Source organism: Galeopterus variegatus, unplaced genomic scaffold, assembly GCF_000696425.1.
Source record: "Galeopterus variegatus unplaced genomic scaffold, G_variegatus-3.0.2 Scaffold2641, whole genome shotgun sequence".
Lineage (NCBI taxonomy): Eukaryota > Metazoa > Chordata > Mammalia > Dermoptera > Cynocephalidae > Galeopterus > Galeopterus variegatus.
In genome coordinates, this window is record NW_007728752.1 from 244,781 (window position 1) to 264,315 (window position 19,535).

The window sequence follows — 19,535 nt, forward strand, 5'->3', positions numbered from 1 at the left end:
TGTGGGATCCGAACCCTCGGGCGGGAGCGCCGCCGCGCTTCCCAAGCGGCGCACTTATCCAGTGCGCCACCGGGCCGGCCCATCACCCATCTTAATTATATTAGTGTTGAACACATCTTGAAAATTTAACTACTGTAGTGATCTCGCTTTTAGAATGTAACCTTTTGACAAGAGATTACTCTCTCAACATGGGAATAGCTGCTTATATTCTACTTTAGGGGTTAGCAAATTACAACCCATGGGCAGCCTACCACCCATCTTGGAAATGAAGGTTTACTGGAACACAGCCACACTCATGTGTTTATGTATTATCAATGGCTACTTTCATGCTACAAGGGCAGACTTAAGAGGCTGCAACAGAGACCATATGCCCCCCTAAAGCCACTGTTCCTGTACAGAAAAAAGTTTGCTGATTTCTGTTCTAACTTTTCATTCTATAAAACTCTAACTGGAATACAGACTTTAAATAAAAATATTAAACAACTTATCATTTGGGGTTTTCCAGGTTAATGCCTATCCCTAACAGGTAGTACAGACTGATCCAAATTAAGCACATGCTGGTTTGATTATCTTTGAAAGAAATGTAAATTTAAATGGATATAGAGGACCACAGCTGCCTTTTAATATTTATTTGACCTTCATGAAACTACTGACAAGAAAATCTAAGATTTCCTCATTTTTAACCAATATGAAAATATGAAAATTGACACTCATCTCCCAAACTATAATAATATAATATAATATAATATAAATAATATGTTATATATAATATAAACAATATAAATAATATAAACAATATAAATAATATGTTATATATAATATAAACAATATATGTTATATATAATATAAACAATATAAAATAAATAATACTCTCCTCATTAGAAAGAATATTCAGAAAAAAAACAGCACCAACCTTGCGTGTTCTTAAAGGATATAATGGCCTGTCTGTAGGGGTTTGGTGCATCTGGAGCATCTGTCAGGTTGGCCAACACCAGCAGAAGCAGGAGACTCTGATTGGCCAGAGGGGAAGAAAGCTCTGGAGTGACAGCTGCTTTGCTGCCCACACCGCCTAGCGTGAAGACAGTCCAGAGACCAGCTTGAGAAGAAAACACACAATTAGGATGTACAACTACCAAGACGAAGAATGTATTTCTGTACAACATTCTATACTTTTTGTTTAAAATTTTGAAATATCACTTTTCTGATTATAAAAGTAAAACAAGTTTACTATTTGAAAATTCATATTCCCCAAGTATATAAAATTTTTTTGTATACTATCATTCCCTAGTCTCATAATTCCACTTCCACTTCCCATAGATAACCCACTATTTAAGTTTATTATAAATCTTTCTAGATTTTTTTTTACATATAAAAACTATGGATAATCATAAGAAAATTTCATGTACAATTTTATACCAATATATCTGAAAACATAAATAAAATATAAAAATATCTAAGAAAATACAAAATACCAAACTTGGTCAAAGAAGAAGAAAGCCTGAATGGACAAATACCTTACAAGAGTGGAAAATGGAGTCAAAGAGCTAACCCTAAAAAACAAACCAAGTCCAGATTTATTTTACAAATAAGTCTGCCAAACACAAAAGAACAGATAATTCTCATATTATAATAAGCAGTTCTGAAGTATAGAAAAAGAATCACAGTTACACAACACATTTGACAACGCCAGAAAAATCTTCTGTTACAAAAACTAGACAAAGACTGCATTTAAAACAAACTAGAGCAATCAACAGAGATTTTTAGATAGCCTAAATTAAACAAAAGCAAAAGGAAATCTAGTAGGAAAAATTGGTTAAAAGAACAAATGCATCGTGATCAAGAGACTTTGTCTCCAAAACACAAGAACGGCTCACCATTTAAAAAGTATTATTTCTTATTTAAAAAAAAAAAAAAAAGGAGAAAAAAATATGGTCAACAGATAAAAGGAAAAAACAAATTTTTTTTAATGTAAAACTTATCTGTAGTTTAAAGAAAAAAAAAAAATTCTTACAAACCAGAAAGGGGAGGAAACTTCTCCTTGGTTTCTAAAATCACTCTAACCATAAATCCATAGTGGTCAAATAGTGTAAGTATTCTCATTAATATCAACATTAGCACTGTACTGTTGGTGCTCTAAGCAAAAACATTAAGACCAAAACAACAACAACAAAAGTTAGGAAAAAATTTTCATTATTAGCAAGTGGTATGATTGTCCACTGAGAAATGCAGTGCCGTTAGCCACTTGGGGTTATTGAGCACTGGAAATGTGAATAGTCTGAATTGCATTGTGCTGTAGGTATAAAATACACACTGAATTCCAGAGATGTAATAGAAAAAAAAAAGAAGAAAAATGTGAAATATCTCTAATGGTTTTTATACTGATTACATGTTGAAATAATAATATTTTAGATATACTGGGTTAAAATACATCATTACATTTACTTTCACCTGTTTCTTTAAAAAAAAAAATGATGACTAGGATTTTTATCATTACATACATGGCTTATACTATATTTTTATTGGACAGAGCTGCTCTAAAACATCAAAGACAATCAACTGACACTCCACTACTAACATACTGCAAGAACTGACAGAAGATTCTGGTACAGTTCTATGGCTATAAGATGGACAAAAAAAAAAAAGCAAAAGCTTTATATACAAGCAATAAGTAATTATAAAATATATTTAATTCCAATCACAACAGCAAAAAATCCAATAAAATATACAGGAAAAACCTAAAACATGTAAGACCTTTAAGCTGACAATCACAGAACTTGATAGAAGGCCATATAAGATCTGAATTAATGTAGAGACATAACATGTTTCTGGACAAAAAGATACAGTATTGCAAAAATGTAAAATCTGCCCCTAAGTGAATCTAAAATTCAGTATAATAACTATCAAAATACCCACAGGAATTTATTTGATGTTTTGTAGTACCATATAAATATTATTAGATGAAAAAATATATAAGAAAAGAAAAAAATTCTGAAAAAGACTAACCTGGGGAGGTATGCTCTCACTCACAGGCAAAGTTTTTATAAGGCTATAATCATTTAAAAGTATGATCTGGCAATAGTGTAGACAAATAGGTCAACAGAAGAGACATGTGTTCTGCATAGTACCACATGTATTTCTGAATTAAGTTTATGATAAAGATAGTATTCCAAATCAGTAAAGGACAAAATTCTATAAATGTTCTTGAGACAATAAAATTTAATCATTTTCCAAGTATTTAATTATAGAAGTATGTGTATAAACCTTGCTAAAGAAGCCTTTTTCTTATGCAAGAAACAAAATTCAAGAAAATATGAATAGTAACTTGACTATGTAAAAATTAAACACTTTTAAGTGATGAAATATATCATAAAGTATAAGACAAATAACAGACCAAGGAGAAAAAATTTGAAACATATATAACAAAAGGATTTAGATTAAAAAAAAAAAAGATCTCCTACAAATCAATAAAAAAATCCAAAATAAAAATGGGCAATAAAAAGAAAAATACGTACACATAAATTGATAATGAGATCATCCATGAGAACAGAAAATTTTTTCAAAGACTGATTACACCCAGTATTGGTAAAGATATAGAAAATCACCAATAGTAAGAGATCAAACTGGTACTGGACTTTTGAGGATATTTGGCAGTTCTCATTGAAATTTAAAATGGACACTTTCACCAATCCACAATTCTTTTTTTCTATGCTAAGGAACACTTGAATAGGTACACAAAAATGCACGTATAGGAATGTTTATTGTAATATTGATAATGGTCAAATAATGAAAGCAATGTAAACATTAACCAGTAACAATGATAACATAAACTATGATTGATCCATGCCATAGAATATAATTTTAAAAGGCAGATGTCTATTTACTAACAAGGAAATAACTTTAAGATACACTGTTCAGTGAAAAAAGAAGTTGCAGAAAAATTGAGATAATTTTAAAAATCACTTATCAAAACCATTTATGTATCTATGTGTATACAGCCATATATAAATACATTTAGGCCTGGACGGTTAGCTCACTAGGGAGAGCACGTTGCTGTTAACACGAAGGTCAAGAGTTTGTATCCCCATACAGGCCAGCCACCAAAAAAATAAAAATATAAACACATTTAAAAAAAAAAAAAAAAAAGAAGGACAAAGTGTACATCATACCGGTAACAGAATTTACTTCCGGAGAATGAAATGGGATTGCATAAAATTCAAGGAGGACTTTTGTTTTATTTGTATAGTTTAAATATTTTACAATAATAATATATTCATTTATTTCTTTTAAAATAAATGTAAAAGAATAAAATTAGAGCTGGTTGGTTAGCTCAGTTGGTTACAGCATGGTGCAACTAACACCAAGTTCTGTAGTTCAATTCTTACACTGGCCAGCAAAATTAATTAAATAATTAAATTAAAATAACAGAACAATATACACCCCACCAGTATATCATTATATGGAATATGGAAAACACTCATCAGTACTTATGTCATTAATTGAAAGGGGTAAATTATGAAACAGTACACACATACAAATAATATGCCCTATTTGCTTGAAAAACTTGCAAATATACATATCTATGCATCTAAATCCACCTACAGGTGCCTGGCACGGCGCACTGTTGACAATGGTCACTACTAGTCATGAAGAGGAGTGACAGTGAAGGTGGCTTAAAGACAGTCTGACATTTTGTTCAGTGTCTTACTCTATTGCTTGACTATATTACAACATAGATGTAATATAACTTAACTTGAGCATAACTTAAGCAATTAAAAAACAAGAAGGAAGGAAGGAAAGAAAAGAGGAATATTCCTGGTCACCACCCCCAGAAAATGTGGTGCAATACATTTTGGAACCAGAAACACAGCCCTATAATTTTTTTTTTCCAAACAGTGTTACCATTCGTAGCTCAGTCTTATAATTTTTATTTTAACAAACAAAAAAACTCCTGAAAATTTTGGAGGGAAAAATTACCAACATGTTAATATTGATTGTATCTAGAACAGTGGCAATGAGTGTGAGATTTTGCTTTAGTCTTTGCACATGTCTATTTTTTAAAATTACTTATTACAATGAGTAGATGTCATTTTTACAAAAACACTTTTGTCAAAGGAATTAAATGCTTCTATAAAGAAAATGAAAAAAAGTATAGCAAAATAAGCAACTGATAAATTTTATTTCCCCTGCACTAACACAGATACTTTTCATTTCTTCTTTACACTGCAAACAGTTCACTGTGAACATGTGTTCATTTCTATTTTGCATTTTTTATTGAACACACAATATAAACTACCTCATAAATAACCTATCAATATGTCATTTCTTATATAATTGTGGGCCTACACATCTCAAGCTTTTTCTATGATTTGTTGGAATGATTTTACTATTAACGTTTAAGAAGCTGTTGTTTGGGGGGCAGGGAATATCCCCTACCCCAACACAAATTCCAGAGGTCTCCAGAGGAGTATACGGGGAACCTCAAATCACACATCTCACATAAACCTTCAGTCCAGATACAAGCAAACTTAAGGCTCAGCAAGAAAGATTCTTTTTTTTTTAAATACAGGAAGAACTTTAAGATGATTGAGGAAGACAAGAAAGTTTCTGTTAAGTAGTGTGCCCCCTCCTTTTCATTAGGAAAATTTGGATAAAAATTATTAATAATTGATAATTACATTTCGCAAATTTAATCAATGTTCATAACATAGTTGAGAAGCTTGAGACATTTAATAAGAAAATCAAAATTATATAAGTACAGTCAGTAGACAAGTATTAATTATTTGCTTTGGGATCAATTGGTTGTTGATCTGTGCTGCTTTTTAAAATTTTAAGTCACCTCCTTCCACTCGGAGTATGCTCCATGACTGACGCCTGTGTCCATCACTGTGTGTTCCAGGATGACAAGCAAAGAAAAACACAACCAGAAAGTTCAATCTGCAACAAACATAATCACAAAATTCTCTCCAAGAAAAAATCTAAGTGTTTTTTTAGATTCTCTTCACAGCTGCTCACCTTCATTGCTAGGAGAAAATAAGAGGTAACGACCACTGGCAAATTTCATAAACAAAATCCTGCTTCTCCTTCAGCACAACTTCACTGTCCTTCCCCTCCCCCCTTTCAAGTCTTTCCAAGAGGGCTGAGAAGCTGCTTATAATGCCAGACAAACTAACATTTTATTGGGAAGCTTCCCTATCTTCCCCCTCTGTCCTCTACCCCCACACAGTCCTCCTTCCTTTGTCTGGTAAATAGTACTGCAATGCTGCCTTTCCTTATAGGGAGAAATGAAGCAGACTGCAATTGCCTACATTGTAGTTTAAACTGGCCCATAATATTGGACCAGAATTCTTCCAAAAGTTCATTTCTTTTTGCGGATCCAAGCCTCTGATCTATGACCCAAGAATCTTAGTGGAATTGCGTTTTCCTGTTGGCAAAAAAAATTTTCTCTCCACCAGAAAAATAAGGGAAAGTTACAGTGTATCTCTCCTTCTGTTCCAAAAACCAAATTAAGAATGGTTCCCAAAGTTTTTTAATTGTATCCCTCGGGTCCTCCAAATAAAGTCTTAAAATAAAATTCATCTAACCAAAACTAAAAAGCACCCAAATTAACTAAAAGAACAAATCTGGTGTTGATAATACAAGTTTTTTAAAAGTACTAAGTGAAGAGTATTTATCCTTAACAATCAAAATGTGAGGACATTAACCTTTTGTGATTCCCTCCCGCTATGCCCTTCCCAGTGCCTTAAATAAAATTTATGCTTTAAAAAAAAAGTAAGAAGATACAAAGTATGACAAACTGAAACATCAATAAAAATAATAACCATATAAGCTTTAAAATATCATGTGGTACGTGACAAATGCATATAATTTTATCTGTCAATTTTTTTTTAATGAAAAAGTAAACAAAAAATAAAAATCAAGGAAAAACAGCTCTCATTTAAAAAATGTTGAACTCAAAAATAACCATCACTCTATTAAGATTTAACAAAACAGGTAAATTACTGCTTTTTCATATTACTAAACATCCTACTTGCTAAACTATAATTGATTTCTGACATCTAACAAACATATTCCACAACTATTCAATCAGAATTATACAAAAAATAAATTACACTATGCACAGTTATAAAAATCTGCTTAAAGAGTCATATTCAAATATTTTGAATCTGTAATATTATAACAAACCAGATTCCATGACAGAATTAAGGAGAAAGCAGCTCAGCTATTAGAGACATGTATGAAAATTCTGCTAGAGAAATTTCAATCAACACCTATGAAAGGTTAATCTGTCAATAAATACTTAATGAGTAACTATCAGGGTTAGGCCCCTATGCCAGAAGCCAAAAATACAAAGAAGAAAAGCTCATCATACTCTGCCTTTGAGGAAGTTAACATTGTAATGAGGAGACCAGCACTGGAATACTATAAACCAATTTTAATAGCCATAATAATCCAACATACCCATCTAAATCTTAAAACACCTGCGTTTTTCCCATATAAGTGTAGTGAAATAATAAGGGAAGACAGTTTCACCAAAAAACTTACTGAACATGCATTCCAGGACAAACACTGTGGCAGAGCTACCTGACTCCAACACTATGCTCCTTTTCTTACTTTTGATAAATAAAATACCCTGCGATTCAGCTGGGAGAACTATGTTCTCCTGTCTTTCTTGCAGTAAACTACAGTAGGTTCACATGACTAAATTCCAACCAAAGGGATATGACTAGGAATAGCACATGTAAGTTTTAGGTTACATCCTCAAAAGGAAGTAATTTCCTGTTCACATCCTCACCCTTCCCATTCACTAGAACTCAGGGACAGTGGTGCAGCCCCAGACTGTGCATGAAGACACCACACGAGGAATAGTAAAACGAGACAGGAAAGGAGGAACTCTGCCCTGGATGACCTCAGGAAGCCAGCCTGTACTACACCCCTAGACTAGCTTAGACTTTTATGTGAGCAAAATGTAAGCCTCTGTCTTATTTAAGGCACTAGTGTCTGATCTCTTCTAAAAGCCAAACCAATATTCTAACTAATGCAATTTATTACAAAGTTCCAGAATATGGTTGTTTAGAAACTTTTTCTTTGGTCCATCATAACTTTTTAAAACTTTTTATTTCAAGATAATTATAGATTCACAGGCTCTTGAAAGAAATAATACAGAGGGATTCCTTTACCTTGTTACTTCTAATGGTAACATCTTATAAAACTATAATATGATATCACAAGCAAGATACTGACACTGATACAGTCAAAACACAGTACAAGTCTATCACCAGTTAAGAACATCTCCATGGGGAAAATGTGTGTCTGCTAATGACTTAACTCCTTTGAAGTTGATTTCTTTCAAGGATCCGAACAAATCTAAACTCCAGCACAGAAGAAGCTCACTGTCCCCAAATATGTGCTAACTGCATGTGTACCTACATATATTCAATTCATCAATAAGGGCCTGCTAAGGATTGGGCAAAATGCAAGAAACTGGATTAGACACTGATGGACCCAAAAGACAATAATGCCCTACCCACAAAGCTTACAGTTCAAAGGAGAAACTGACATAAAACAGAGACAAGCAAATAAAAAAACTGCAGTGAGTCTGCTGGGGGAAAAAAATGTTACCTAAATGTCATGACTCTTGACGAAAAAAGCGTTCAGAAACGTATCAATGAATAGAACTGACCACTGGTCTACGAACTTTTAATTTTTTTACATGGCTACTATTCAATCAAGGATTCCATTCTACTTCCTCCCTTGTCTTAAACTTTTTTTTTTTCTCCTTGGAAAATCCTCCGAGATCCAAATCACAGTCATTTGTTCTAATACATGAAGCAAAAAATAACTTTTCTTTCCGCTCTGTTCTCACAGCACTGTGGGTAAATCTCCTTCTGTTATCACACCCACCAATGTCTGACTTTGATTATACCTATGTACGAGGGTACTTCAGAAAAGTCTGTGGAAAACTAAAGGGTGGGTTGTTAGAATTTGACTACAAAGGGACACAAGGGGACTTTTTAGGGTAATAGATAGATATGCCCACAATCTTGATTATGATGGATATTACATGACTGTACACACTTGTCAAAGCAAACAGAACTATACACACACACAAAAAGGGTAAATTTTACTGTATATAAATTATACCTCAATAAACCTGATTTTACCTTCTCCTCTCTAAAAAAGTGTTGGCATGGATGTGGAGCAACTGGAACCATCATATACTCTAGGGAGAACATAAATTGGTGCAAATACTTTGGAAAACTGTTTAATTATAACTACTAACATTGAATGATGCATATCTTAGACCCAGCAATTCACTAAATTATATCCAACAAAATGCTTACATTATGAAAAGACATGTATGAGAATGAACATAGTAGCATTATTTTAACAGCCAAAAGTTAGAAATGAACCAAATACACATTACGGTATAAAGGATAAATAAAATGTGAAACGATCTTAAAATGGAATATATGGTAATAAAAATGAACAAACTACGCTTCACACAAGAACATGTATGAATTTCACAAATAAGCAAAAGAAGACAAACACAAAAGAACACAGAGCATACGGTTCCATTATTATAAAGTTCAAAACCAGACAAAATGAATCTGTATTGTTAGAAGTTAAGATAGTGGTCACCCTTCGAGTGGGGAGAAGAGAGTGATTGGAAGATTGCATGAGAAGTTTCTGGGCTGCTGGAATTATTTGACCTGACGTTCACTTTATGATAATTGAGCAATATGCTAATTATCTTCGCACTTTCTGTATATGACACTTAAATAAAAATGTTTATCCCTAAGAAAAACAAAAGAACAGTATGCATCTTGTTTTATGAGATGATGATAACAAGTGTACACCATAATGCTCAAAGTGGTGATATTTGTATACTGAAATTAAAAGGGATTTTTTTTCCTCACTAGAATGCTTTGATTTCTAAAATGAACAAACAGTAAAAGAAACAATAAAATGTAATTTGAAAAAATAGGATACCTTAGAACAACTATGTTTCTTAAAAGAAGTGTTGATTTAATCACAAAAAAGTCAAACTTGATGTTACACATTTATTAAAGGACATTGTCCTCAAGTATCTCCTTTTCTACGTGATCAACTTATAAGTTAAGAAAACACGATCTTCAGCAATAATTTTGCCAGCTTAATATAAATGCAAACCAGTAACATATACAATCTTGAACTACGACCAATCATACTATAATGCTAGGAAAGGGGAAAAGAAGGTCACTAATAGTTTCACTTTTTTACATGTGTTTACATTTAAAACACTCTTGAAATATCTGGTGACTGCTAGTTACTAAAACAGTTTTGAGTCAAATTCAATTTTCCTAACACAAAACAAGATGATATTACTACCCCATCCTGTCTCCCAAAAGGAATGCTTTGACCATCTCAAAAAAGAAAAAATACATCATAAAGGAACAAAGGAAAATATTTCTAAAAATTCATAGCACAGTAAAACATTTTATCCACCTTTGTAGTTTGAAATCTGTCAGAATCTCTGACTTATAGTCTGGCATAATATAAGCCACATGGAACTTTTTTAAAAGTTTAATTCCCTTAAGAATAGAAAATGGAACAACTGTTAAGAAAAGTTGAAAAAAATCACTGAAATAATTAAATAATTAACAAGACTGATATCTGTTTTCAAAAATTAAATAAAAGGTACTAGAACTCCTTTGTCACAGTAAAACTCTAGATTCACACATCCCTAAAATAAACATTTATGAGAACCTTACATGAGCCAAACACTATATTAAAATGTAAAGCATAAAAGAAAACAAAATAAATAAGAAAGCTTGTGTCCTCAGAGATAAATCCTACCTCACACATACTTGCAAAAACAAGTTAACTATTGTCTGTGAAATAGAAACGGGCACTGTGAGCTCAGAAGATAGCCCTTCCTTTAAACAGGCCACATCTGGTTCCCAATAACTTCATTCCATATGTGCCAATGTCATCCCCTAAAGCAGTGTTTCCCAAAATGGTACATAGACCATTGACGATGTGAGGGATGGTTAAGTGCAGCACAGGAAAACTTTTTAAAACTTTAATAGTTATGTATATTAGAAATATATATACTAAAATATCAATCTCAGAATTTCAAGGACTTTACCACTTAGTATAAGAATAAAGCAAATAATATGCTTAAATTTTTGAAAAAATCATTCAAAAGTGAAATAAGTAAATTGGAATTCTAGTTGTACTCGTGGGACAAACTCATGGCAGATGCATGAATGTGGTTGAAGTTTGGGAAATACTGCCCTATAGGAAAATAAGTCTCTAAGCTTCTGACAGTGTATACCACCAGGAAACTCCCCACCTTCAAACAAAAGCAGCCCTATCCCTACAACATTTCCTCCATGATACATGATCTTTAATCCTGCAAGAACCAGACCATGCTTTCATCTACTGATAATGAGGTACCTCAACAAAACATAACACTTTAGATTGTGTGTGTTGATGGAACAGAAACATAAATCAACATGCTTTAACCTAATACAACCATTCACTCCTCCTTCAGGTGAGGAAATCCAACAATGCAATGTGTCACCCCTGTGAAAATTACAGGGCCTTAACTGTGTCTAGACTCTTTATTGTTACGACAAACCTCTCTGTCTCTTTCCCATGGCTATCCTACTGCACAGTCCTGGCTTGTATTCCCTGCTGAACTATGGATTCCCTGAAAGTGCCTTCCCTTCTTCACCGTGGCTTGATTCCTTTGTGTCCCTAAGATCCAGCACAATTTTTTGTGTTGCATTAAATAGAAAACAATGTGTAGTAGATTGCATTATGTCCCCCCAAAACTCATTGAAGCTTGAATTGTGTCCCCCAAGTTTTATGTATTAGAAACTTGGCCCCCACTGTGACTGTTAAGAGGGTGGGAATCCTACTGTGGTAATTGAAAGGCAGAGCCTTGAAGAAATGATTCGATTGTAGGAACGTTCAGTAGTGAATGGATTAAAAACGGTGGTCATGGGCATGGTTTGTAGGGCTTTAAAAGGAGAGTGAAGGAGGTGGTTACACTCTCTCTGCTCTCTCTGCTTCTGCCATCTTGTAATGTGAGACCCCTGGGGCACTGTTGCCACCACTAGATGGGCTTTGGTCTTCCCAGGCTCAGAAGCTGTGAGCAATAAATTTCGTTTTCTTTATAAATCATCCAGTTTCAAGTATTTTGTTATAAGCAACAGAAATGGACTAATGAGTATTTTAATTTTGCATTTTTTGCAGGTTGACCTTTTTTGTTTTATGTAAAAATAATCACATGAAATTCTTTACTTTCTCCAAATAGAAAAATCAAGATTGATGCCTAAATTACATGAGAAATTATCAGAAACTACCTAAATTAACACACTATTTTCATATACTCAAAAACATACAGAATAAACTTATTAACTTTAACAGTACCAGGCACCAAAAAGAATCATTTTGGCATCTGTAAATAAAAGCTACATAGTAAAATCTTAGGCTGATTGTTTACATTAGCATTCAAGTTCCCTTGTGAAGAAGTAAATATAAACCAATGATTGCAGATGTAATAAAGTATATAGTATAGATTTATTCCTACCTTCAAGTAATAGCCACTTTGTCCATACAGGTCTCCAGCTGTTATTTTTCAGGGAATTAAGAAGTCATTCCATGCAAGATCATAGACCAAAGGTAGATTTATTCCTACCTTCAAGTAATAGCCACTTTGTCCATACAGGTCTCCAGCTGTTATTTATCAGGGAATTAAGAAGTCATTCCATGCAAGATCATAGACCAAAGGTTAAGAGAACCCATGAGTAACTACTGCTTCCTAGTTGAAAGTGACATTCAAGGAAAGATGGAAAAAGTTCCTTCCCAAAACTTTGACCATTTCAATTTTATTGATAAGACTGAGAAGAAAGCCTGAGTTATAAAGGATGGTATCCCAGGCCTTAAAGGCAGCAATAGCAATGTCATCTAACAGAACAAGATGGGAGCTTGGAAGGCACTAGGAAACTAGAATGTTTGAAATGAGAGGACATACATACATATTTGAAAAAGAGAATTTCAAATTAATGAATCAAAAAGGTTCTCAAGACATAATACTCAACAAACTAAAGTTACATGTAGTAAACATGAAATATGCAAATAATAGTGACAGGAATGGTCTGTAAGTATTTTAAAATTGAAAAAGTATCCCCAAAATATTTTATTAAATTCAACAAGCAGTTAATGAATACACACTAACACTAGGAGACTCCAAAGCAGATGAGGAAAGAAAATATTGAGCTTTGTTTTTCATCTAACAAATATGCAGCAGCTGAGCTTTAGCAGTAAGCATCACCCAGACTACCACTGGCACCCACACTCGGTCCATCTGTCAGGAAGTCACAGCCGTGTGCAGTACCCCAGGTATCCTGAGAGAAGAGTGGGAGCTCTGCCATGCAAAAGGGGTGACAGAGGTATTCTCTCCTTCCTTCTCCTTCAGCATAATGAGACACACTGGGATTTAGTGTGCTTAATCATATCATCTAGGTTTAACTAAACAAACTCTCATAAAATCCAGTTTAAAAATAATGGAACCATAAAACTTTTAAAACTTTCTTGAAAAGAAATCACAGATTGAAAATATATAAATTAATTCAAGCACAAGCAAACAAAGACACAAAACAGCAGAGATGACCCCTCTACTACCTGTGTGGGCTCTTTGTTAGCCATTTTATAAGGTAAAAACAAAGATATTAATCAGATCTCTGAAGGAAACTACTCCCCAATCTGTTACTATGTAAATACAGATTTATATCCACCATTATTAACAATGAACATGGCTCTATACAATCACTGTTCCTTGACACACTAAATAATGACACTATGAAGTCATCACAATTAGCAAAACATTTAAAAACTCATCCTGATAATTAATAATAAAACAATTTTTTTTTATATTTTATTTTATTTTGTCAATATACAATGTGGTTGATTATTGTGGCCCATCACCGAAACCTCCCTCCCTCCTCCCTCTCCCCACTCCCTCCTGACAATGTCCTTTCTGTTCACTTGTATCAACTTCAAGGAACTGTGATTGTTGTGTCTTCTTCCCTCCCCCCTGGTTTTTTTTGTATATTTATTTGTTTTTAGCTCCCACAAATAAGTGAGAACATGTGCCTGACTCTTTCTGTGCCTGACTCATTTCACTTAATATAATTCTCTCTAGATCCATCCATGTCATTGCAAATGGCAGTATTTCATTCTTTTTCATAGCTGAGTAGTATTCCATTGTGTAGATATACCACGATTTCTGTATCCACTCATCTGTGATGGACATTTGGGCTGGTTCCAACTCTTAGCTATTGTAAAGAGTGCTTCTTGTTAGTAAACACAATTTTAAATACTTTAAAATTTATCTAATCTTATTCTTTGAAAAATGTCAATTTGTATACATCTTATGAGTGTATATTTGTTTGACAATGCATTATATAATTTATAAATCAATTCACTTAAATCAGGGGGTTGCTTTAAAAGGATACATTGACAGGATATATGATCAATAAAGTTTCAAGACCGCCATACTCAAAGGGCTGTTCAAGGGAAAGGGAGTGAAAGAAGAGAAGGAAAGGGGGAAGAAAAACAGCAGCTTCTGCCACTTAATCATGATCCACGAAATACCACACTTAAATCTCACTAACATTATTATTCAACCAATTTTACAGAAAAAGAAGTTCAAGCTCAAAGAGGTTAAGTTCCTCTCTCAGGTAAGAGATAAGCAGATGTGCACCCATGTCCTTCCGATTCTGCAGCGAATGCTCTCAACCACTACCCCCACTGCATCTCCTGCTGCAAAACAATAATGAGGGCCCCTCGTCTCCCTGGGAACAAGTAGTCAGCACCTGGGATTTAACAAGCCTGAATTCAATCTATCTGCTATAGGGAACTGTTTTTTGTGGTTTACAATGTGTCTAACAATAATCTTTCTAGATTTCTCTCCCACTCTTCATCCTCATCCACAGACTCCCATATCCCAAAGGAAATAGTTACTAGTTCAAAAAGACAATTTTTTTGTTTTTTGGTTTTGCTTATTTTGTTGCACCTGCATTTCTTGATTTGCCCCAAGGAACAATCTCTCCTAGGCATTTTTCACCCTTTTTAATGGTTCGTTTCTTCCACAAACATTTACTAAACTGTCTCTTTAGCAGCCCTCTTTGGCAGGCCTGCTCAGATTCCTCAATGAATAAATTGTCACTACATTTAAGGTGTCTGTAATTTGGAGAGAGGAAACAGGCAGGAATGCCATTATAATGCACTATAAAGAGAGGTTTACAAAGTCCTGTGGACTAGCTCCCTGTGGCCTGGGGTGTGCGGGTGAGAGACAGATCCACAGATGGAGAAGAGGAAGGCATTTCAGTGTATGGAATGGTAGCACACAAAACTGCTCAGGTGTGGCCTTTCAGTGCACCAAGAGCTTCAGCTGAACATGTGAGTGAGGTAAGGCTGGAGAAGGCAGGCTGATGGGTCTGCAGGACACTGCTGCTCCAGCGCTGTCTTGCTAGTGGGGCTATTGTCGGAACCCTGCCAACGTAGCCAATTGTCTTGCTAGGGCTAGGGCCCACAGACCCTTGAAACCCGTTGTACAGACTGGGTCACAGACCCCTCACATGCCTGTGTCAAGCTAGGGCTAGGGTTCACAGACCCCTCAAGCCCGTTGTACAGACTGGGTCACAAACCTTCACATGCAGGTCCACGAGCTAGGTAATGGGAAAAGATCCTGGGAGCCATGGGTAAAAAATTAATAGGTTTATATTCAGAGTTGGGGGGAGCCGCCCTAGTGGCCTCCTGGGGCTTTCCGAGAAGCGGGGGTGGCGGCGTGTATCAGAGACTTTAATCCTTTACACTTAAGTCCATAACCCAGGACACCTGGGTGCCCATACACAATTACATTAGATAATAACCAAGGAACACCTGGGTGCACGTGGATAGTTACATCAAATGCTTGGAAAGATTCTGAACACCTGAGGGGCTCTGACCATTTTCCTATAATTTCCCAATACCTGGCTGGGTCACCAGACTCCTTACACGCAGGTCCATGTGTAAGAAAGGTAATTGGGAAAGATCCCAGGAGCCGCTGGTAGACAACACGAACTCAGTCCTCGGCAGCAGCAGCTTACAGATCGAGTAGCAACAGCAGCAGCGGCGGTGGCAGTGGCCTCTGTGGCATCCCAAGGGCCCTGGCAGCAACAGCCTCTAGCAGCAGTAGCAGCCTCCCCGTGGCCCCCTGGGGGGGCACCGTGGATCAGAGCTAGTTGTCCTTTATACTCAAGTTCAATAACCCAGGACGTCTGGGTGTGAATCAGACAACCCAGGAACTCCTGGGTGCACCTGTGCAATTACATTAGACAACCAAGGAACACCTGGGTGCATGCGCATATTTACATCAAATGCTTGTCAAGATTCTGAACATCTGAGGGGCCCTGTCCATTTTCCTATATTTTCCCTACATGCACCCAATTTTGAAGGACCACAGACAGGCCAAAAATTCAAGTCTCACAATTTTGTATGTTCTCACAAATGAATGGCATACAAGTACATAAACTGCATACTCCTTCCCAACTCCCTCACTCTTTTCCTCCATCATATTTGCCTGGCAAAACTGCAGCCTTGATTAAATCCAACTCTCCACCTAACTCCACATCCCAAAACAGTTATACACAGCTGAAGAAAAACATAACAACCATTCATTCCACTTGCTCTTACTTTAAGTTCAACACCACAAATCCCAAGTGGGCCCCTTTCTGCCTAGTGACCGTACTACACTTCCCCAGTCCCCTGAGGAAACTGACTCTCCTACTGCTCCCTTCAAACTTCCAACACCAATCTCCAATCTTCACACTCAGCTGATTTTCACTTTTTTTTAACTGAAAAATGAGATCCATCAGAAGAGAACTATTTCGTCTTTCCACCTTAGCTCTACACACTTACCTTAATCAACATATAATGCAGATGAGAGGGAAACGGGAATTCTGAGAGATCAAGAGACATGAAGAATAGAGTGAGAAGGTCGACATGCCTGACAGCAACTTCAGAAGAGAACAGCAGACACATAACACAACAAATTAAAACTTCAGATCACTAAAGTTGCCAGAAAGTAGAGATTTAGTGATTGTCCCCCCTCCAATGTCACAAAAATAACTTAAATCCAGGTTTCAAGCTTTTTGCAATATATCACATCACTCAGAAAGAGAAGAAAGGGAAATTCATTTGGCTCAGAAACTCCATTAGGTTCAAACCACATGTATACTGCTTCTTAAACTGGGACGTGTGAACTCCTGGAGATAGTCTGTGACATGCTAGGAATAAGCAAAGCCACAAAACAAACATGGTATATTTTCCTGGACCATTAATTTTTTATAAAGATTTCAAGGAAGTTAATTAAGCAATTGAACTGGCATGTGATTACATCTTTTTGGTAATAAAACAAACATGGATATGTTTAACCAAGTAGAACTTAAAATGTGCATTAATTTGTAAGATAAAATATGAAACGTGAGCATGTGCTAAGTGGCTTCTGACAAAATCCTAGATCCTTCAGGTTACGTACTCATTTGCCTCAGCTATTATGGCTAAGCTTAAAAAGCACGGTTAATGACTTTCATGGCTTTCTCTACAATGTGTAAATTACTATGACTCTCAGCACTCAAGGTCTGTTTAACAACGACAAAAAAGACTGTAATTCTCTATGTTTTTGTGGTTGTTTTTTTTACTTTGGATTTAAATGTTTTACTTTGTGAAAAGCATGACAAAAATGTCAGGGGACTGAGGACAAAAATTGGTACCCAGAGTAGAAATAGTACATGGTCCTCTCTTATCCCACTCTCTTCTGCTTCCTATGAGATTCTGAAAACTTCTACAAATAACCCATCCTAGAAAGCTAGTTTATTATACCACAGCCTTGTCTTCATCTACTATATGTTATCAACCACATGTATAAGTCAGGATTAGGGAGAGTTACAAAGAACAGACCTGTGTAATAATGGCTCCAACGAAAGTCCTCAAGTAGTGCACCAGAGCTTGTATGCCGCTTCACCGGGTTCAAGAACCAGGTTCTTTTCTGTTTTTGTTTCACTGTGTATAATCTCCATTCCTGCAGTTATTCATGGTCCTAGATGGCTAAACCAGCTCCAGCCATGACACTTTCAAGTCAGCAGGGGAAAGATGAGTACATGCACTCTTTAAAAATTCTACTTGCAAGTTTGCCCATGCTGCTTCTGCTTACATTCCACTGGCCAATATATAGACCACACTGAGAAATGAGGTCTACTCTGCGTGCCCATGTACTCAGCTAAAATGGGGTAAAGGAACTGGTTAGCAGTCACTTTCACACCATATTTGAGTAAAACCTTCAGTGTCCCAAAAACATGTCCCTTCTATCTGAAATGACGGAACATCTAGTTTGCCTTCCATATCCTGTCCTTTGTGTTCTTTCTTTAACTTAGCTCAGGGGTAACAACTGTGCCCAGATAAGCCAGTGAGCTTTATGAACAACATGGGAACTGGCAGAAGTATTGGGAGGCTTACCATAACATCCTCCCTTTGAATGCGAGCAACAGGATGCCTCAAAACATGTGCTATTAATCATAGAGCTAAAAGGAGGAGGAAAATAACTTCGGCCATTTTACAGCAAGAATTTGCCTGCTTTCCTGATGTGATCAAATCAGGAACTGAAATTAATAAAAAGTAACAGCTTGGATTTAAATTGCACCTTTCTTTATTTGGACTCAAACTTTTCAAATATATAATAATATGTATTATTTTCGTAATGTACCCTTAGTATACCATAATAACAAGTTAAAACTTGATATTACTTAACGTTTTAAATGTCACTTACTATAATACTTAATTTGCTAAAATTTGTATACATATACATAGGAACAAAAACAGAATGAGAAAAAATGGAAACAGTTGATTTTTTTATAGTCGTAGAATTATAGCTTATATTACTTATTAATTTTCATAACTTCTAATGCCCTTTATGTAATAATGTTTTAAAATTTTATACACTTTCACACACACACATTTCTTACACACATGTAATATATAGTATGGAGACAGAGATAGATGGTATGAAAACATCACTGGCTTTGAAGTAACACATGGTTTTAAAGTCGAGTCTTACCATCTTCTAGCTGTGTGACTTCATGAAAATCATATAATGTCTCTAAAATAAAGATCACAGTACTAGCCATTTAATATTTGTTTGCTTTCATTTTTACTCCCTCCCATCTATGATCTGTATTGCAGGGGGCTAGAAAGCTGCAAACCATATGAGTATTACCCAAACTTCTTTGCCTCCTGGCTTCAGGTTAGGGCCTGACAATGGGAACCACTGACAGGAGACAAGAAGAGAAAAAGAATGGAGGAACCATTTTTCTTTCTGCTTCTGGTGGGATGTCTGGCAGATGCAAGCATGGGTCATGGCTTTCAGGTAGTAAGGCTCCCATGGCAGTGGAGCCAGCAGGTTCTCTTGCAATGTAATGGACAAAGATGTTCACCAGCGTTCCCCA

At 35.5% G+C, this 19,535-nt stretch overlaps 1 protein-coding gene across 1 annotated transcript in view; it reads right to left on the bottom strand.

Moving 5' to 3' along the window:
- The window catches only part of LOC103598497 (dymeclin-like), a 215,632-nt gene that overhangs the window by 158,283 nt on the left and 37,814 nt on the right, over positions 1–19,535 (bottom strand). Inside the window, exon 3 of the mRNA XM_008582492.1 lies at positions 914–1,096. Coding sequence (XP_008580714.1) covers positions 914–1,096 — 183 coding nt within the window. The remainder of the gene's footprint in view (positions 1–913; positions 1,097–19,535) is intronic.